We start from the raw sequence: 21,904 nt of genomic DNA on the forward strand, positions 1-21,904 counted from the left end.
TCCTGGCTTCTTGCTCTCTACCCCACTGGAAATGTCCACTCCATAAGGACAGTGATCAGACAGTGTTGTTCGGGCAGCTGGCCATTGTTGGGAGGTTTAATCATTGTCCAATGAATGATGGAATGATGACAAACAGCAGATAAAAGGTTTACATTAGGGCTGGCTAGTATTCTCCTTGTGTCTCATCCTGGCCAGGTTGGGAGGGGCAGCTGCCAGCAGGGCTCACCCACCAACAAATCTCCAATCAAGTCACATCAAGTACTGGCTGGAGGCAGTGAGTGCCCTGGACCAGCCACAAATGGGCTGTTTTAGATTTCAAAATGACCACAAGGAGAAAGGAGAAAGAATAGGAGGCGGTGAGCTCTGAGGGAGGCGGAGTTGAGAAAGGATTGGGGGCACAGACTCGGAACAAACAGGAGAGGAGGTGTTGGAAGGGATAACAAAAGATGGTACAGGGGCAAGATCGCCATGGAAACACTGTGCCGCCTGGACCGGAAGCCAAGCCTCCTCTTCAAGGTGGATTTTCACTTTGCAGCTTAAACTGTGTCACCACTCTCCCACTCCCAGAAATAACCGTGGATTTTCCCAAAGGCACATGGCTTCACAATTCTTGAAGCAAGCAAGAAGTAGAGGACCCTAGTGCTGGCAGCTTCCTAGGAGACGGAGGCCTACCAGGCAAATCAGTGTTGCAGGGGGGAGCTGAACGGACTCTCAAGAAGCCGTGCCTGTGAGCAGCTTACCATGAAAGAGGGGGTGTCTACGTCTACCCTACCTGGATGTTTGGGGCTCCCCCAAATCAGAGTCTTCCCAAGTGAGGCGTCCCTAGGCTCCACCTAGAACCCATCAAGTCAAACCTCTGGGGGGCCTGGGAATCTTCATTCCCCAAATGAAGCTGATGCACGTCAAAGTATGGGAATTGGCGCTGACAGTCCCGTTTCCCTGACTGAAGGGCATGCAGGGGCAGCATAGTAGGTGGTGGGACCAGGCGGCGTCCTGGGCATCCGCCTTAGGGGCACAGAAACGTGGAGGAGTGGTCAAGGCTCACTAGAAATGGGAGGTGGTGGCTGAAGTGGCGGGAAGGCAGCTGGGCCTGGTGGTTCCCCAGGGGATTCTGGGGCGAGTCAGCCTGGATCTGAATGCAGCCTCTACCGCCCCCTAGCGGGCCATGACTTTTGACACAGAACTGAGCTCTATGGACTCAGTGTCTTCTCAGTAAAATGGGGTTGACAATATTTGTACTTCCTATAAGGTTATTATGAGGATTTGGGGAGTTTATATTTGAACGGTGCAGGGCACAGGTAAACAGGGACACAAGGTGGAAGAGGCTGGGACCCTGAGTTTGAAAATGACCAGCCCTTTTCAGACTGTGAGAATTCAACTTTTATTGTGTTCAGCCTTGAGGTTTAAAAGTTGGCCTTCCTTGATGAATACAAGTCTGTTAATAAGTGACTGGCTAGCCATGAAGGTTCAGTTAGTTGTTGGTATCTGCGAGGACACAATCGGTTGGGTGTGCCTTCCTCTACAGAAGGAATGGGCAGAGGAGATCAAACCTTTGGATTGCTTAAGAGCTGCGCCCCACATTTTCTCCAGGAAAATTTTCTCTGCAGTTGGAAGGGAAATTTTGATAAGCTTCTAAGCTATCTTCAAAGGATAGTGAGGCTTTTCCCACTTAGCCTGTAGGAGTTGGTCCTTCCCTGGAGGCAAAATGAGCAAAATGAGGATCTCTCTGTTTCTTCTAGCTTGATGTAACGGACTTAATGCTGCTTGTCCAGACATTAGGGTGTGTGTGGGTGTGTGTGTGTGTGTGTGTGTGTATTTGAGTGGGAGTGGAAGGAGTGTGGTACCAGACCTAGAAATCATAAAATAAAAGAAAATTTTCCTTGCTGGTAGTAAGTTAAAACATGTTAATACTAAAACAATCATATGGAATCAAATACAAAGACTCATATGAATTTGTAAGATAGAATTGGAGATTTGGAGAAAGATCCCCAATTGCTTCCAATTGCTTCCCCTTCCCTAGAGTACGTGTCACCCTCTTCTGCCTCTGAGGCTATTTGGAAAGAAAGTTTGAGAAATACTGGTCTAGAGACCAGTGGATCCTAAATGCAGGTCCACAGCCAAGTTCTGGGCCGATTGTGTGCAGGAATCACTCAGCAAATTTGCTGAACATACAGATTCTTCAACCACCCCAGAAAGCCCAATTCAGCATGTTACTCAGAGGTGCATGTGTGTGTACATGTATCTATCTCTATCTCTATTTTTATTGTGATATAATTTGCATACAGTGAAATATACACATCCTAAGTTTATAGCTTGATCAATTTTGACAAATATGTATCTCTCAGGCTGTAACCCACACCCCTCACGTGCCTCTTCCCAGTTCATTCTTCCCAAAAGCAGTCACTGTTCTGATGTCTGTTACCACTGATGAGTTCCACCTGTCATAGAACTTCATCTAAATCAGGGTTTCCCAACTTCAGCCCTAATGACATTTTGGGTTGATAATTCTTTGTTGTAGGGGAATTAGGGATTGAATGTGTGCCCTCAAATTCATATGTTGGAATTCTCACCCCTAATGCCATGATATTAGGAAGTGGGGCCTTTGAGGGGTGATCAGGTCATGAGGGTAAAGCCCTCGTGAATGGGATTAGTGCCCTTGAAGAAGACATGTGAGAGAGATGCTGTCTGCTCTCCACCATGTGAGGATGCAACAAAATGGCTCTCTGCAAACCAGGAAGTGGGTTTTCCCCAGACACCAGATTCACCAGCTCCTTGACCTTGGACTTCCAGCCTCTAGAACTGTGAGAAATAAACATTTGTTGTTGAAGTTACCCAGTTTATGGTAATTTGTTATAGCTGTCCAAAGTGAGATAGGGGTTGACATTGTGGCATGCTTAGCAGCATTCCTGGCCTCCAGTAACAGCTCCCAACCCCCATGGTGACTGTGGTCAGTAGCAGCTCCACCGCCTCCATTTGTGGCAACCAAAAATGTCTCCAGACACTGCAAATGTCCCCTGAGGGGCCAAATTGTCTGTGGCTGAGATCCAGCTCTGTCAATGGAATCAGGCAGTATGTATTTGTAGACAGCTGCCTTCTTTTCCTCAGCATGTTTTGGTAATTCATCTCTGTTGCTGAGCGTACCTGAAACTCATTACTTTTGTTGGTTGAGGAATATTCCATTGTAAGAATATGCCCCAACCGACTTCATTGTCCTGTTGGTGGACGGCAGGGCTGCTTTCAGTGTTTGGCTAGGACGAGTCACATTGCTCTCAGTAGCCATGTCTAAGTCTTCTTGCGGATTCATGTTTTCCTTTCTCTTGGATAAATACGTGGGAGTGGAACTGCTGAGTCATAGGGTAGATTTATGTTTAACTTTTAAGAAACTTCCAGTTTTCCAACGTGACTTGCCATTTTCCCTTCCACCGGCGCTGGTGAGCATCCCAAATGTCTCACGTCCTTGTCAGCACTGGTGTTGTCAGTCTTTTTGATTTTAGCCATTTTAGTGGGTGTGTAGTGGTGTGTACATTTTTTTAACACCTTCTTGGGTAATTCTCACAAAGAGCTGTATTAGTTATCTATTGCTGTGTAACAAACTGCCCCAAAACACAATGGCTTAAAACAACAATGCTTATTATCTCAGTTTCTGTGGGGTCAGAAATCCGGTCATGGCTTACCTGGGTCCTTTGGCTCAGAATCTCTGCCAGGCTGTGGTCAAGGTGTCCTCTGGGGCTGTGCTTATCTCAGGGTTTGACTGGGGCAACCTCTACCTCCAAGCTCGCTCTTGTGGTTGTTGGCAGGATTCAGTTCTTCCTGTGGTGCCCTTGTGTCTTTGCACATGGGGCTCTCTGTAGGAAAGCTCTCAACATTGCAGTGTGTTTTATCGGAGGGAGTGGGCGAGAGAGAGCAAGGAAAATGGAATGTCATTTTTTCGGTAATCTAATCTTAGCAATATTGTCTTCTCACATTTGCATATTCTGTTCATTCGAAGCAAGTTACTAGGTCCAGCCCATATTCAAGGACAGGGGATTATACAAGGGCATGGACACCAAGGGACAGGACCCTGAGAGGTGTCATCAAAGATGCACCTACCACGGCGGCTCTGGTGTGAGAATGCTTGGTCTAGACCAGAGCTTCTCCAACCACCTGTGAGAGAGGATGCAGTTTAGCTTAGTTTAGGTTTGTTGTAATGCTCACACTCAATTTCTATATTTATCACAAATGAGTAAAAAAGTAACAACAACAAAAAATAGTTTATCAATTGGTCTCTACACACAAACCCCACTTTTCGTAGCACCTGACTAGATCCTAGAGTCACATAAATATTGCCGACATTTGTCGAGGGTTGGCTGGGCTAGCCTCTGTCCTAAGAGCTCTGAGTGGGTTAGCCTATCTAATCCTCAATCCAGCCCCAGGAGATAGATGCTATTGTTAGCATCCCCATTTTACAGATGAAGAAACTGGGCACAGAGAAGTTAATTAATCAGACCCGAGGTCACACAGCAAGTAATTGACAGAGCCCAGACTCCAACTAAGCTGTCTTGTTTTAGAGCCTGAATACCTGATCGGCAGGATATATTTCATTATATACACATTAGTGTGTATAATTGCCAGTATTAGAGCCCAGAGCGACAGACTCTTGCAGGTCCCTCTGCCCTGGCCTCACTACCCCCTTAGCAGGGGCTTAGCTATACTACAGACCCCAGCAGCAGCAGTGGTCCATGGTTGGCATCATCTGAATACTGGATCCTCAACTGGATGCTTCTTCTCTGCCCTCCCCTTTTTTAAAGTTCAAATTTAAGGAGCAAAGATGCCCCTTTTTCAGCTGGATCTGCTTCCCCCACCTGCAACCTCCTGGGTGGTGCAATGCTACTGTAAGAGGGACGTCCCAGCATGAAACCCCAAATTAATAAACAGCCGTAAGGTGAAAAATTAATCATGTCACAAAAGGGGTCACCCAGCATCTTTGGTAGGATTAAAGGTTTGTTTACAGATCATTAACTACGTAATTAATTTTTGGTTTTCCAACATAAGCCCCATAAGGGAAGGACAGCATCTGTCCTGTTTACTCCCATATTCCGAACCCTTAGCGTAGGACCTGGCTTGTAGTGGGGCTCAATAAATATTTGTTCATTAAATGAAGGTTCAGGTTCCACCCCCCATGCCATCTGTCCCTGCCTGGATTATTACCAGAGGCAGAGCTGGAGGCGTCTGTGCTGCCCTTCATGAGGAAGCAGGAGCCGGAGAACGGTGGGCGGGGCCCAGGAGGAGGAAGGACAAGCACAGGGCATTACGGAGCCACTGCCACTTGGCATTCAGGGTGACTGTTGGATCTGCAGGGGTCATCTTCCAAAAGGTGACTGAAGGCACTTTTGGGAACAGTGAGAAGGAGGAAGGAGAATTCATTGCCTGTCTTCCTGCTCACGGCGGTCGGGTTCCTCCCATAGAGGTGTTTGTTGTTTTTTTTTTTTTTTTTTCTCTTTCTCTCTCTTTTTTTTTTTCAATTTATTATGGTAAAAGAACATAACATAAAATTTACCATCTTAATCATTTTTAAGTATACAGTTCAGTGGTTGTGTGTGTGTGTGTGTGTGTGTGTGTGATAGGATCTCCCTCTGTTGCCCAGGCTGGAGGGCAGCAGTGCAATCTCGGCTCACTACAGCCTTCACCTCCGGGTTCAAGCGATCCTCCCACCTCAGCCCCCTGAATAGCTGGGACTACAGGCATGCACCACCATACCCAACTAATTTTTTTTTTTTTTTGGTAGAAATGGGGTCTCACTATGTTGTCCATGCTGGTCTCAATCTCCTGGGCTCAAGCCATCCTCCTGCCTCAGCCTCTCAAAGTGCTGAGAGTACAGGCATGAGCCACCATGCCCAGCCTCAGTTCAGTGGTATTAATTCATTCAGGATGTTTTACAAACATCGCCACCATCCATTTCCGTAACACTTTTGGTGCTGTAAAACTAAAAATCTGTACCCATTGAATAATAACTTCCCATTTCCCCCCGACCCCAGCCTCTGGCATCTACCATTCTACTTTCTGTCTCTATGATTTTGAGGCTCTAAGAATTTCATTTGAGTGGAATCATACAATATGTGTCTTTTTGTGACTGGTTGATTTCACTTGTCATCATGTCCTGAAGATTCAACCATGTTGTAGCATGTGTCAGAATCTTCCTCCTTTCTAAGGCAGAATAATACTCCATTGTATAGATATACCACATTTTGCTTATTCATTCATCTGTTCATAGATATTTGGATTGCTTCACCTTTTAGCGGTTGTGAATAATGCTGCAATGAACATTGGTGTAAATATCTCTTCATAAATATTTGGATTGCTTCACCTTTTAGCGATTGTGAATAATGCTGCAATGAACATGGGTGTAAATATCTCTTCAAAGACTCTGCTTTCGATTATTTTGAGTATATACCCAGAAGTGGAATTGCTGGATCATATGGCAATTTTATTCTTAATTTTTTTTTTTTTTTGAGACAAAGTCTTGCTCTGTCACCCAGGCTGGAGTGCAGTGGCACGATCTTGGCTCACTGCAACCTCTGCCTCCCAGGTTCAAGCGATTCTCCTGCCTCAGCCTCCTAAGTAGCTGGGATTACAGGTGTGCACGACCAAGCCCAAGCTAATTTTTGTATTTTTGGTAGACATGGGGTTTCCCCATGTTGGCCAGGCTGGTCTGGAACTCCTGACCTCAAGTGATTCACCCAATTCTGCCTCCCAAAGTGCTGGGATTATAGGCGTGAGCCACCATGTCTGGCTATTTTTCATTTTTTAGGGAACTACTATACTGTTTTCCACAGCAGCTGTACATTTTACATTTCCACCTGCAGTGCACAGAATTCCAATTTCTTCGCATCCTCACCAGTGCTTGTCATTTTCTGTTTTGTTGATAGTAGCCATTCTAATGGGTGCGGGGTGGTATCTCACTGTAGTTTTTATGGCATTTCTCTGGTGATTAGTGATGATGAGCATCTTTTCATGTGCTTATTGGCCATTTGCATATCTTCTTTAGAGAAGTGTCTATTTAAGTCCTTTGCTCATTTTTGAATCAGGTTGTTTGGGTTTTTGTTGCTGAGTTCCCCTATGGAGCTTTAACTCTCTGCACATCTGGGTTGCTTCTGAGTGGACAGAGTGTTCCTGGTGTCTCACACCTCAGCAGGCATGGAGGAGTCCCAGGGCAGAAGGCAAGAGAGGTATGGCTTGAGCCCAGCGTGAGACCCTGTGGGGCTGTGCCCATGGACAGCTGGTTGGACGCAGTGGGAGGAGCAAGCAGCCAAAGGTCCCAGGGACAGGTGAGGCTGGGAGAATCTAAGGAGGTACATTTGAGGGGTCTGATGCACATCTGAGGGTGTGATTCTTCTATCCAGATGCACATGCAATGCCAAGCACAGCTATGCACCCATCCCCTAATTGTTGAATGCCTGTCTCCCCTGGAAATCTTACCTTATTCATCCTGCAGATATGCTTCCCAGGCCCTATTCCTGGGCTTCAGGGGACACATAGACAGAGAATATCTGATTCTAAGTCCTGCTCCTCCTGCACCCATGGTGGAAGGCTGGAGCAAGGTCTCTCTCTAGGGCCCTGCTACCCTGAGCACCTCCTTCCCCCAGATGTTCTTGTTCTTCACCTAGAACCCTCTCCCAGGCTCCCTCTCTCAACCTCTGAACCTATTTTCTCTTTGTCTGGCACTGAAGTTTCAGCTATTTAAGTGCAAAGATAGACGCATTTGAAAGATGTGATGGTACCAAGTTTGAAATGCAATAAATAAGATTGTACAAGAGAAGGAGATAGGTAATGAGCTGCTGCTTTTGCTCCTTGAAGAGACTCATGTAGCTGTCATCGGACTCTGCTCTTGGCCTGGGCAAAGGTGTAAGTCATTCCCAGCTAAAGCCAGCCATTTGCCACACAGGATAAAGTGGGAAAAGAATAAACAGCAAATGAGGATGCCTTGGGCTGGATGCAGAGATTCAAGAGGGGTTCTTTCTATCTCAGGCCCAGTTTCTCCACACCAGGGTCATGACCTCCTGTGATGCTTGTGAAAAAGGCAATGCATCAGTTTGGGATGCTCTGGGTTGCAAGGCACTAAAGTCCCAATTCAAACTGGCTTAAACAATAAGAACAGTACTACTCATGTAACTTGAAATGCAGAGGCAGGACAGATTGCAGGACTGGTTGGCTGAGCAGCTTAATGACATTGCCATCAAGGACACAGGTTCTTTCTGTCTCTCCACTCTGCTGCCCCAAGGCTGACTCACCTTGCAGTCACAAGGCAGGGCCACTCGCTTCCTGTCCAGGGAGGAGGGGACTTCTACTAGTGTGGAATCCAAGTCCCTCCCTTCCATCTGGGTTGGCTTCCCCAGGACGGGTGCCAACCCCTAGGAATCGGTCACCAAGATAATGCCAAGAAATGGAAAGATCTGACCTCTTCCTGGGAGCTGGGGATGGGATGGAACCTAGACAACCTGGTGATGTGGAGGGTGGGTGGAGGGGAGAGGGAATGGGTATTGGTAGACAACCAAGAAATGCCCAATCTTTTGCTCTAGGAGTGCATTTTAAGCTCTGGTAACAAGCTCCTGAGATTATCAGGGACACACAAATTGAGATCCACTGAGGAGGGAGGAAGGCAGAGCCAGACTCTGTCACGACTTGAGGCAACACAAAGTGAACTTCACTCAGAGCTGAGCCCAGTGATTATTTCCCCCTTGAAAATGCAAAATCATCCAAATTGCATCGAACTGGGAATGAAGCCCAGCCCTTTTCTCAGATGATTGAATTGGGATGAAACCAAATATAAACACAAAAAATGTTTCCCAGGCCACCCAAACAGTCTTAGTTCTGGTCCCAACCAAGTGACAGCAGAGGGTGACTTTAAGTCAGGTGTGTGCTGAGGCCCAGCTGGGAGCACTTTTGTGCCGATGAATGGGAGGGAGTGGCAGTGGGTGGGCCCCTGAGATGCTGTGGTTGTCGTTTAGAATCCAGTGGCAAGACCAACAGGGATTTTGCAGTGGGGGGCGAGGGGGTGGTGTTGAGAAGCAGCTGCAGGGCAATGGAAATGACGTGAATTTTGAAGTGAAAACATCTAGAGGCTTTATGATACATACCACTTGTCAGTTGTATGATTGCGAGCTTCCCTGAGCCTCAATTTCCTCACTGTGAAACAGTAGGATGAAGGTAATACAGAGTTATATGAAATATTGAAGGTGGAGGTGACTTTGTACAGGATAGAAAGATGGTGACATTAGTCATTGCTCTGTGTCTCTTCCAAGGGCCCTGAGCATCTGGTGTCAGGAGCACAGATGTTTACTCCCCCAACCCCGGTCTTCACCCCTGCCTTCTAAATCCCCCTCTCTTTCAAGGTCTCAGTCACACCCTGGCTCCTACCTGAAGGCCAGCTCAGCCTCCCGGGCACCTCTGATTGTGCCCTGCATGTACTGTGCACTGGCTATCAGGTGTTATTTACACATATTGCCTTCCATCCGCTTCTGTGTTGCGGTCCTGAGTGGCCAAATATACTTATTTATTTCACCTGTTTGTGATCATCTCCAACTCACCTATACCTGAAAATAAAGCAATGGTGTCTCTCACCTCTTTGCAGCCTAAAAAAGCAACTCAGAATGTGGAGTGGGATAGCCTGCAAATCACCTGTCACTTAAGGTGACAACCCAGAGAGGTGGAATTACCTGCCCAAAGTGACCCAGCTCCAGCGGCAGGGTTGGTACTGGAAGCCAGCCTCCTTGATGCCAGTGACACTCTCAGTGGGGGTGGAGGTACAAAGGGGGCCTGATTTTGCAAATCATACATGTCCCTCCCAGGGTGACTGGTGGCTGTGTGTAACAAGATAATGATAAATGTTTCTGATGGGGACTGCTGTGCTGGGGAAAGATTTGGAGGCAGGAAAAATGTCAAGAGCCCTGGGGGCAGTGGGCTTTGGGCCAGGCTGATCTAGGCTTACTCTGTCGCTGCCCTCACCAGCTGCATGATTCCAAGTGACTTCACTCCACTGTAGTCAGAAATGCTTTTAGAGCCCATGTGTGCCAGGCACACTCAGTGGTGATCAGGATACAATCAGGTCCTCGCTTGGGTTTCATTATAATCTACTGTGCAGTGTTTCTGAGAGAAGAACTGAGGGTTTCTTAAATCTCCTCCGAGCCTCAGTTTCCTTATCTGTACAAGAGGGATAATCTCTACCTTTTAGGGAAGTTCAGAAGAAAACACGTGGAAATGCAGGGGCAGCAGGATGGGGGGCCTGGCAGGAAGAGGTTGTCCAAGAGGTCACCGAGAGGCCAGCCCCTGTTTCTTGCCCCTTTGGGCCCTGCTGCAGCTTCTTATGTCCAATGGATGAAACTAATTAAGGAATGTCCCTATCACCTAGGTCCAGCCTCCTTCGGGAATGGTTGGGGACAGAGTCTCAACCAGGACAGAATGTCCAGGATTCATCCTGGGATAATTAAAGAGGGTACAAAAATTAGAAACACAACGTTTTGAAATAGTGCAAACTGTTAAGTGCCTCTCCTTCCAGACCACGTCCAGTCCCACCCCTAGGCAGTGCAGGGTCACTCCTGCCACTGGGCAGGGCAGCCTGAGTCCTGCTGCCAGCCATTTGCACCCACTACCCACTTCAGCCATAGAGATGGGAGGGCCAGGAGGGCCAGCAGGGCCAGCATGGAGGGCAGAAGGCTTCTTGGGAGACTCAGTCATAGATCTCAGTTTTCAGATCTGCCTGTCTAACCTGAGGGCCCTTTTGTGGGCTGCCCACCCAGGTGCCAGCAATTTAAGCTCTAGACTTGGTCTTCAATCCTGAGGACCAGGAAGGCTCCTCTTACTACCTGTCATGTAACTTTGAGTCTCTCAAATAGGAGGGAAAGACAGAAGATCCCACTTCTCTGTGTGAAGGGCCCCATGTACTTAAGGGCTGACAAGCAGGTGGGTCTTTTCGAAAAGAAAGATTCCCCTTTTTTCCGAGCGAAAAGGGCCTAGCCTAGAGCACACAACTAGACAAGTGGTACACAGGCTACATTTTGGCTTCTACTCTGTCCTCATCCAGAGACTTTTGTGCAGTGCACAAACCATACAACATGGCAGCCCTAGTCACAGGTATTTATTGCATGCTCCCTGTGAGCTGATACTATGCTAGGCACAAGGGACACAGCAACTTCATGCCCAGTGACACTCAGTGTGGGTGGAGGTGCAAAGGGAAATTGGTTTTGCAAGTCATGCATGTCTCTCCCAGGGTGACTAGTTGCTGTGTGTAACAAGATAATGACAAATGTTTCTGATGGGGACTGCTCTGCTGGGGAAAGACTTGAAGACAGGACAAACATCAAGAGCCATGGGGGCAGTGGGCTTTGGACCAGGCTGATCTAGGCAGGAGCAAGATATGACATAATTCCTGTGCTAATAGATCTCACATGCTAGTGGGAGATACTTACTACAAACAGGCCAGCCTATGACCAAAACAATATAGGGTGAGATCTATGCTGTGAAGCAAAAGAGTGGGATGTGGTGATAGGGAGGGACAGGCTTGGGGGAGGGATTTAATTTAGATTGGAAGGTTAGAGATGGACTCCTTGGTCAGACTTCAGGTATGAGGTGGAGCTGGCCATGCAAAAAGCAGGTGGAGGTAGGGGTGGGCGGTTTGGGAGAAAAAGTTAGAGGCTGGAAGCTGGACCAAGGAAAGAGCCCAAGCTGTTTGAGAAGCAGGGAGCTCAGTGACTGGAGGTGAGCTAAGGAAGGATTGGGGGCGATATCAGACAGATGAGCAGGATCAAGCTAGGCAAGCTACAGAGAGTCTGGATTTTGCTCCAAGTGTGGTGGGAGCCACTGGCATTTCTGAACCATTAGGTGGAGAAGAGGAGGGAAGAAGGGAGAAGGGAGAATGAAGAGGCAAGGGAGCAGATGAGAACAGCAGAGGGAGAACTACCTGCAGCAGGTCCAGGCAATACCCATGGGCATAGCCATAGGATGGATGGGCCGATGGATGGTGGAGGGATAGATGAACAGGGCCCACATCTCAGTGGATTGTGGATTTGAGGGGGTTTGATAAGTTGTGCTCTTTGGAGCAGAATGGAACCACACCTCTCCGTCTGCCTTCTACAACAGGTCAGTTCACAGCTTCTCCCTTCCATGGGGGTAAACAGACAGGAGTGCTCCTTTGTGGACTAATCAGAGTAATTTGTGTTTGCAGTTCAACGTTAAAAAATCCACGGAACCTGTTCAGCCCCGTGCCCTCCTCAAGTTCCCAGACATCTATGGACCCAGGCCAGCTGTGACGGCTCCAGAAGTCATCAACTATGCAGACTACTCACTGAGGTCCACGGAGGAGCCCACTGCACCTGCCAGCCCCCAACCCCCGAATGACAGTCGCCTCAAGAGGCAGGTCACAGAGGAGCTGTTCATCCTCCCTCAGAATGGTAGGGGTCTCCTGCCCCCTGCACTTCCATGGGCAGCACTCCAGTGGGGTTTGTCAATGTCTCTGTAGATGCTGTGTGTGACCTGATGAGGAGGCTGAGTGCCCCAGCATTTGGCGCCCGCCAAGCAGGTGGGCACTAGGCCTTGGAATCATGATCCTTCCTTCCTGACAACGCGTTGCCATAGCACTTCTCCCCCAGGCTGCCAACTTTCCACTGGGAAATGGAGTCCCTTTCAAGTCATATGTGTGCAACTATAAGAGAGGATAAAGAGCCATGGTTAAAACCATGGGCTTCAGAGTCATGGGTTTAATTTGCTGCCCTTTCATATACTTGCTATGTGGCATGAGTCATGCTGTAACTCCATGAACCTCAGTTTCCTCATCTATAAAATGGGACTAGACTATTATCTGTCTGGTAGGGGAGTTGTAAAGTGTAGATAAAATAACGCACATAAAATGCTTAATTCAGGGCCTGGCACAAAGGAGGTAACAAAAAACATATTGGATTTTTTGTTGTTTTTTTGAGTTAAGGTCCCAAGCAATTTTTTTTTTTTTGAGTTGGGGTCTTGCTCTGTCTCCCAGGCTGGAGTCCAGTGGCATGATCATGGGCCATTGCAGGCTCAATCTCCCAGGCTCCAGTGATCCTCTCACCTCGGCCTCCTGAGTAGCTAGGACTACAGGTGCATGCCACCACGCCCAGATAATTTTTGCTTATTTTTTGTAGACATGAGATCTCACCATGTGGCCCAGGCTGGTCTAAAATTCCTGGGCTCAAGTGGTCTCCTTGCCTTGGCCTCTTGAAGTGCTGGGGTTACAGGCATGAGCCATCACACCCAGCCAAAACATATTGTTACTATTTCTACTCTCCTTTTCATCAGCATCAACATCAAGAGTGCAGAACCTTTAGGTGTACCATGCTGCTGCTGGGCACTGGGGAAGATATGGGAAGACGAGACACAGTTTTCCCTGACCCAAAGAATATGTAGGCCTTTTAGAAAGACAAAACATAAAACAGGGAGAATGGATTGTTGTGTAGTTTCTGTTTTGTTTTGTGTGGTTGGTGAGGGAGCCAGTGGACACAGATGCTGCCTAATGGACTGTGACATTGACCCCATGTGTTGTCTTGGTGTGGCCACTGTGATTCTGCGCACAGCTGGGAAGACTTGGGTTTGGGTTCCTGGCATAGGTGATAGAGATGGGAAAGGTGTAATCTGGAAAGCAGAACCCCAGTGTGGGTGGCAGTGACGATTTTGCCTTTCTTAACAGGTGTGGTGGAGGATGTCTGTGTCATGGAGACCTGGAACCCAGAGAAGGCTGCCAGTTGGAACCAGGCCCCCAAACTCCACTACTGCCTGGACTATGACCATCAGAAGGCTGAATTGTTTGTGACTCGCCTGGAAGGTACTGCTCTTATTTGAGTCTCGTGGGCTTCTGTGTATCTATCTGCCCTGGAGGAGCTGTGCAGACAGAATGGATCATCCGCAGCTGGAGGGATCACAGGATTAGGACTCTGACAACCAGACCCTGGAACACATGGAGCTTAGACACAAAGATTTCCCACACCCCCAACCCCAACAGTCCAAAGTGGGGATTCCTGGTTGACAAACATTTTTTCTCCAAATGGTGATTCAAGGACCAGGCTCCTTCCAGCTGTGGCTCCATAACCCCCTCTTTGTCATCTGTATCCCTGCCATCTGTATCTGGCAGATGGAAGGAGAAAGAGAAGGAGAGGGCACGATCATTCCTTAACAGCCTTTACCTGGACTTGGTGGACGTCACTTCCTCTTGCATCCCATTGGCTATAACTCAGTCACATGGGCACACCCAACTGCAAAGCAGGCTGGGAAATGTGAGTTGGCAGGTGCCCAGGAAGGAAAGGCAATGAGTTTGGGGTGAAGAGCTAGCCATCTCTGCCATAGATGAATCTGAAATTGGACAGGGCTTTGTGCTGTACACAGCGGGTGTTCCGAATGATCAGAAAATTTCTACAATCTAAGAGCCAAGCAGCCTAAGGGTGGCAGGATGTCCTTGGTTTCTCTACCCTGACAGTTCACTTTAAGGACAGCAAATAAAGCTAAGACTTTGCAAAGGAATCAGGGCTAGCAATGGGGTCAGATAAATTGGAATTTTGTATATAATTCTATTTTCTTTTTCCTTGTATTATCTTATTATTATTAGAGTCTTTTTCCTTGTATTATCTTTTAAGATTTTAAAGCACCTTCCTCCTATACTTTATTGTGTTTGGTCTTCACACTAGTGCATTTTACAAATTAGGAAACTGAGGTCTGGCAAGTCATATGACTTGTCAAAGATCACTGCATCTAACTGGTGACAGAGCCAGGACTAAGTAGTCCCATGAAGTTCAGTGGAAAGCTCTTGCTATTAAGACACATAGCCTCAGTTCTTCATCTTCTCTTCCTGTGAAATGTCAGCTACCACTTTCCAAATGATCACTGAAGAGCCAGTCAGAAAAGCACCAAAGGTGTAAATTTCTGGGCAGATCCACACATTGTGAAGCTTTGAAAACACCAAGGTTCAGAACATAAAGCCACACTCACTCATGAGGTAAGAGCCAAGTGATTCGCATGGAAAATGGTTACGTGGTGACTATTTAAAGTTCAGAACAAACAGTTATGTGTCAGCAGCACCACTAGTAAAGGCTCCCAGCAGCAAGCCCTGGCACCTTGGCAAAATTTCAGAATCCGGAGTTCAGGGGGCTCCAGGAAATGCCAAGTCTTGTCCCTCTTCTCCAAGAAAGAGAATCGGCGTGTGCTGAGGCCAGCCTCCTCAAATGATCTATTTCTAAATGTCTCAGTGAAAGGCGATTCCCTGGTGCCCGGCATGGTCAGCCTTTCAGACACCCAAGGTCACATCATTAAGTTGGATTCCACAACCCCAAGCAAGGCATGCTTCTGCCCCCTCCACTTGTCCTCCGGAAGTCCCATGCCTGTGTTGTTCTTCTTGCCTGCAGCTGTGACCAGCAACCACGATGGAGGCTGTGACTGCTACGTCCAAGGGAGTGTGGCCAATAGGACTGGCTCTGTGGAGGCGCAGACAGCCCTAAAGAAGCGGCAGCTGCACACCACCTGGGAGGAGGGCCTGGTGCTCCCCCTGGCGGAGGAGGAGCTCCCCACAGCCACCCTGACGCTGACCTTGAGGACCTGCGACCGCTTCTCCCGCCACAGTGTAGCTGGGGAGCTCTGCCTGGGCCTGGATGGGACATCTGTGCCTCTAGGGGCTGCCCAGTGGGGTGAGCTGAAGACTTCAGCGAAGGTAGGGTTACTCCTGGGTTAGAAAGGGAAAACTTGCCAGTGCAGCTTGGGATGGCAGAACCCGGTGTCCTCCCAGCAACTCTAGGCCAGGTCTTAGGGAACAAGCGTCAGAGACCTCCCTGGCTTGGGGCTGGAAGGGAGGTTGGAGTATTGAATGGAGCAGAGGGCTAGAGGAGACCCATGGCCCAGGATCTGGGATCCCTAGTGTCTGCTCCTAGTCTTGGCTCTAACTTGCCATGCAAAGACTCTCTCTGCCATCGTGGAAAATGCCATGCTGCGTGTATTACCTTTACTGCTATGAAGTATTGTCCCTATTTCAATCCAGTTATACTCCGTGCGCTCCTACTATGTGCCAGACACTGCAGGGCATTCTACCTTCCTTCCTTTTTGCAGGTGAGCATGAAGAGGGGAAGGGTGGAGCTCCACCACTCAGGAGTGTGCAGTCTAGGGCACAAATTGGCACAGACAAATGATGATGATATCAACATGTTCCACTCTGAGCCATGTAAGAGCGACCTAACCAATGTGCTCGGATAAACAATTCTAGAAGGCCCCGTGTGTTGGGCTCTGAAGGAGCAATCAGGGCTGGGGGCAGGCCCAGAGCCCGGTGATCCACGCAATCCCCAGACTCAGGATGTTTTACCCATATCTGCTGTTGGGGGGCCACGAGTGGGAAAGAAGGGTCTTCTGAGATGCCGCAGCCCTCAAGAGAGGGGACCCCTGGGGAGCAAATCATTGTTCCCCATGGACCAAGACAGTAAGGGGGTCTGGGAAGGTCAGGGCTACAAGATGGTATGTAGTTGCTTAGGCCCCTGGGTCAAAGCCTCATCTAAGGGCCTGCACTGTGGTGCCTTGAGGGAACCTTCTGGGTGACTAGTCTCTCAGCCAGATGGGCAGTGCTAAACTGATCTGAAGACTGTCTAAGCTGCATAGCCCCAAATAGGTATTATTAGGCACTTTGCAGAAAATGTTTACCAACCCTCGTGCTAAGGCAAAGAGAAAAATACTGATTAGGGCACTATTTTTTTTTTTTTTTTTTTGAGACAGAGTCTCGCTTTGTTGCCAGGCTGGAGTGCAGTGGTGTGATCTCAGCTCACTGCAACCTCTGCCGCCTGGGTTCAAGTGATTCTCGTGCCTCAGCCTCCCGAGTAGCTGGGATTACAGGCACACGCCACTACACCCAGCTAATTTTTGTATTTTTAGTAGAGACAGGGTTTCACCATGTTGACCAGGATGGTCTCGATCTCCTGACCTTGTGATCTACCCACCTTGGCCTCTCAAAGTCCTAGGATTACAGGCGTGAGCCACCGCGCCAGGCCAAGGGCACAATTTTTTAATGTTCACCGTGTATCGGTTGCTATGCTTAGGACTCTACCTGAGTGCTGCCACTCCCCAAATCAACCAGATGAGAGAGGCACCATGACTATCCCCCTTACAGATGAGGAAACTGATGGTTATAGTAGTTCAGGAATCCACACAGGGTCCCACAGCCAGGAAACGGCAGACCTTGAGGCTAGGTTGATCTGACTCGAAATCCTGTGCTATCTCATTACTTGCCATGAAAACCACCTGACAAGTATGAGGTGTGACCAGCAGGCACCTTTCCTAATACACACCCAGACTGCAGGAGGGAAGAGTACATTTCACCCACTGCCTGCTCCTCTTTTTGCTATGATTTCCTCCTTGCTCCATTTTTTCCGCTTTCCCAGGCTCAGAAAATTGATAGAAAAATCACAGCCACTCTCAGATGGAACTCAGCTGTTCCAAAGCCCACTCTCTAGTTAGTGTGTGATTTGGGACTTCTGTGGAATCACAGATGGGGATCCTGGGAGAAGGAATCAATACTTAGGATTATTAAATTAGTAAACTACCTTTCTCTCGAGATGGAGAGACTCCCCTGCTGGGCGTTGAGACTTGATACAGCCGCAAAAGGGCAGAAATACAGCCAATCTAGGAAGAAGTCTCAGGCACCTAGCAGCTTCTCTCACTGCCCCCTAGAAGAGCAGCCATCATTCACTCATTCATTCATTCTGCAAATACCTTGCCCAGTTTCTACCTTGTGCCAGGCGCTGTGCCAAGAGCTAGGGACACAGCAACAGTAATTAAGATGAAGTCCTGACTTCATAGCTCATCCTAATAATTATCATACTTTCTGTAGCTGTCTCTGTTCTGCAAATACATACTCACAACTGCTTTGATCACTGACCTGTTTACTACAAATGTGAACAGCCTCAGAGGGTGGCATGGAGTTAGAAGTAGGAGGTGAACTTCTGGGTGTATAGGGCAGGAGAAAGCTGGAAGTCCAGGCCAGGGATCCCCTTGCCCCAGCTAGAGGGTGTAGGCTGATGGGCTGATTTGAACAAGGTGAGTGGAGCCCTCAGTCATTGCAGCTCAAACGTTTTTCTTCTCTAGGCCAGAATGGGTTAACAGACATGCCCACAGTGCCCAGTTCTAGCTGGAATATACCCAGCCAAAAGTGCCATGTGCATCAAGAGGGATTCACAGGGCAACCCACTCCAAGGGCAGTCTTTTAAAATTATTATTATACTTTAAGTTCTAGGATACATGTGCAGAACGTGTAGGTTTGATACATAGGTATACATATGCCATGTTGGTTTGCTGCACTCATCAACTAGTCATCTATATTATGTATTCCTCCTAACGTTATCCCTCCCCCAGCCCCCCACCACCCGACATGCCCTGGCATGTGATGTTCCCTGCCCTGTGTCCAAGTGATCTCATTGTTCAAGTCCCACCTAAGAGTGAGAACATGTGGTGTTTGGTTTTCTGTCCTTGTTATACTTTGCTGAGAATGATGGTTTACAGCTTCATCCATGTGCCTGCAAAGGACATGAACTCATCCTTTTTTATGGCTGCATAGTATTCCATGGTGTATATGTGCCACATTTTCTTTATGCAGTCTATCATTGATGGACATTTGGGTTGGTTCCAAGTCTGCTATTGTGACTAGTGCTGCAATTAACATATGTGTGCATGTGTCTTTATAGTAGCATGGTTTATAATCCTCTGGGTATATACCCAGTAATGGGATCACTGGGTCAAATGGTATTTCTAGTTCTAGATCCTTGAGGAATCGCCACACTGTCTTCCACAATGGTTGAACTAGTTTATACTCCCATCAACAGTGTAAAAGCATTCCTATTTCTCCACATCCTCTCCAGCCTCTGTTGTTTCCTGACTTTAATGATCGCCATTCTACCTGGAGTGAGATGGTATCTCTTTGTGGTTTTGATTTGCATTTCTCTGATAACCAGTGATGATGAGCATTTTTTCATATGTCTGTTGGCTACATAAATGTCTTCTTTTGAGAGGTGTCTGTTCATATCCTTTGCCCACTTTTTGATGGGATTGTTTGTTTTTTGTTGTTGTTATAAATTTGTTTAAGTTCTTTGTAGATTCTGGATATTAACCTCCAAGGGCAGTCTTGCATGGTTCACTGAGACCTGAGAGAAAGAGAAAACCAGAGAAAACCAGGGAAAACCAGGGAAAGGAAGAAGAAAGACAGGATTACTTTAGTCTGCAAGTACTTCCAGCAGCAGTGCCCAGGGAGCAGGTGCTGTTGAAATTGTCTGGCTATGGTGCAGCTGGTTAGGCTAACCTCACCCTATGCAAAAGTGAAGATCCCTGCAGAGGCCAGCAGGTGCTGACTCCTCTCACCTCGTCTGCAGGGAGCAGAGGACTCAAGTCTGGTCACCCTGTGGCTATAGCCCGGGCTACCTGTGGCCCTCTAATAATCGACCATGAGCTGGGAGGCTGGTGCCCATCCCAACTCTATGGACACCTCTCTGGGTGCCTGGTACAAGTCCCTGGGCCTCAGTTTCTTCACTGTGAAATGAGAGGGTTGGGAAGGGCTGTCAACTGAGAAAGCTGGAGAGCCACGGATTCAGGAGTTAGGTTTTGCTCTCAGACTGGACCTCCTTTCCAAGGCTTGGTTTTGCCATTTCCTGCCTATGTGACCTCTGGCAATGATGTTTCCTTTCTGAATCGCAGGTTCTTATGTTAAAATGGGAACAAAATCAGTAGCCCTCTCGGGGTTGTCGTCAAGATTATAAATGGGATGTGCTACCCTTTTTTCACAAATGTTTGTTGTGTGCCCACTGTGTCCCAGGTGCTGGGGTTGCATAGTGTGAACAGAGGCCACAGTGGAGCTTACTTTCTAGTGGGATGGACAATGTAATTGTATCTCACACACAATGTTTAGTAAGTGTTAGCTGCTATCATTCATTTCATCACCAAGATCCTTTGAGGCTCCCAAATCATTTCTTCATATGACCAGTCCCTCAAAACTTGTGGAATCATTGGGGTTAGGCAGAAATGGAGGCTTAGAAAAGTTAAGTAACTTACTCAAGATCACAGTGGTAGGATTGGAACTTGGACCCAGTTAATCTGGTCTAGAGTCTATGCTCGCAGCATTACTCTTGTTCTGGGTTATTAATAATTGTTGTTTTGACTGTTGTCATTAGAATTGTAATTTATGACCTTTACTAAGAACTTGCTATATGCATTTTCTCACTTCATCCTCTGATATCTATATTTCTTCATAGCATTTAATGCTGCCTGATGTTACATATTTAATCACTTCCTGTCTGTCTTCCCCATGTGACTGCAAGCTTCCTTGAGGCTGGTTGTGTTGAGTTCATGGCTTTAATTATGGCATCTGGAATACAGTAGGTGCATTACATATGCTTGCTGAATGATTGAATCCAGAGAGGTCACAGTGAGCAAAGAAAAACTGATTTCAGCCCTTCTGAGTGCCTGGTCCAGCATGGATGAACAGACATCCTAGGTGTGACCTCGGAGGGGAGGAAGCTTAGGAAGCCATGGTGGCTGTTAGCCAGGGCCCCAGCCTGGTACCAGACCTCACTGAATTACCCTCATTGCACAGCTGGGAAAGAGGGACAAACCTGGAGGGAAGGGGCACAGGACTGAAAGCTGTGACATCTAGAAGGACAAGCTTCCATGGGCCCTTCCCCCACTCCTACTCCCCACTCTCCATCTTGGCACAGCAGGCCACACATCTGCCTCTTCCTTGGAATTTCGAGGGAAGGGCATCTTCTTCCTGCTCAACAGAGGAGACTTCTGACCTTCAGCTGATCCCTGCCCTCACACTCCCTTCTCTTTCCTGCCAGGTCTCCCCAGAGCTTGGATTGCAATCAAACACCCACCTCCTGGGAGGTGTCTTTTGGTGGTTCTTGTCCCTTGATGGATTTGTTGAAATTCCAAACAAACTCCTGTAGGAATTTCAGGAGAATTACTCTAAAGCTGCATGCAGGGATAGATGTGTTTTTTGGATGCCTCACAGGGCATCACCTCCTTCGAGGTGTGGTTATTGCCAGTTGCCTCTGGGCATGATCTACCGTCATATGCCCCAGCACTTCATTGACATTACTGGTCCCTCTGTTGATGAAGCAACCTCCTGGACTGGAAAGAACTACCTTTTCAAACAAAGTAATGAATTATAACTCTCCCACTGCCCCAGGAACCTGATGGGCCCATGCAGGGATTCTGAAACTGTTCTCTGAGGCTCTAGAGGACAGAGGTGTCCCAGGAGCTTGGGGGTGGCGGAAGGTGAAGGGTAATGGGGAATTCTGGCCTCCTTCCCCCTGCTGCATTCTGAGTAGCATTTCTTTGCTCTGTTTTGTATGTTGGATTTGACTATATGGTATGTGAAAAATAACATTTGGAAGCAAACAAAGAAATTGCTACTGAAGTGCATGCCACATAGAATTCCTCTGTGCCTTGCTCTCTTCTGCAAGGGTGGAGACCCCAGAATTGATGGGTAAATGGTTTCAAGGATGCCTGTTGGATGCCAATCCAGCATGACCCCAGCTTCAGCATCTGTTGCTGGGTCAGAAGCCGTCCCCAGGTGAGACTCCCCTCCTGTGTCTCCTCTTCTGTTTCAGGAGCCATCTGCAGGAGCTGGAGAGGTCCTTCTATCCATCAGCTACCTCCCAGCTGCCAACCGCCTCCTGGTGGTGCTGATTAAAGCCAAGAACCTCCACTCTAACCAGTCCAAGGAGCTCCTGGGGAAGGGTGAGTGAGATATGAGAGGATGGCCAAGGCCCATCCAGTTACTGGGAGTGTGTGCTGAGGGAGGTGGTGCCTGGGAGGAAATGGTCACAGGTAAGCAGGGAGGTGGAATATGAGCACTTCTACAGAGCCATACTCAGCTGTGTTCTTCACCCTAAGT

The 21,904-nt window shown here is 47.9% G+C and overlaps 1 protein-coding gene across 1 annotated transcript in view; it reads left to right on the forward strand.

Moving 5' to 3' along the window:
- Positions 1–21,904, forward strand: part of SYT13 (synaptotagmin 13) — a 43,493-nt gene that overhangs the window by 18,637 nt on the left and 2,952 nt on the right. The window contains exons 2-5 of the mRNA XM_033205945.1: positions 12,197–12,422; positions 13,688–13,822; positions 15,393–15,694; positions 21,618–21,747. Of these exons, the coding sequence (XP_033061836.1) occupies positions 12,197–12,422; positions 13,688–13,822; positions 15,393–15,694; positions 21,618–21,747 (793 nt within the window). The remainder of the gene's footprint in view (positions 1–12,196; positions 12,423–13,687; positions 13,823–15,392; positions 15,695–21,617; positions 21,748–21,904) is intronic.

The sequence above is a fragment of the Trachypithecus francoisi genome, unplaced genomic scaffold, assembly GCF_009764315.1.
Source record: "Trachypithecus francoisi isolate TF-2019V2 unplaced genomic scaffold, Tfra_2.0 Lachesis_group8, whole genome shotgun sequence".
Classification (NCBI taxonomy): Eukaryota; Metazoa; Chordata; class Mammalia; order Primates; family Cercopithecidae; genus Trachypithecus; species Trachypithecus francoisi.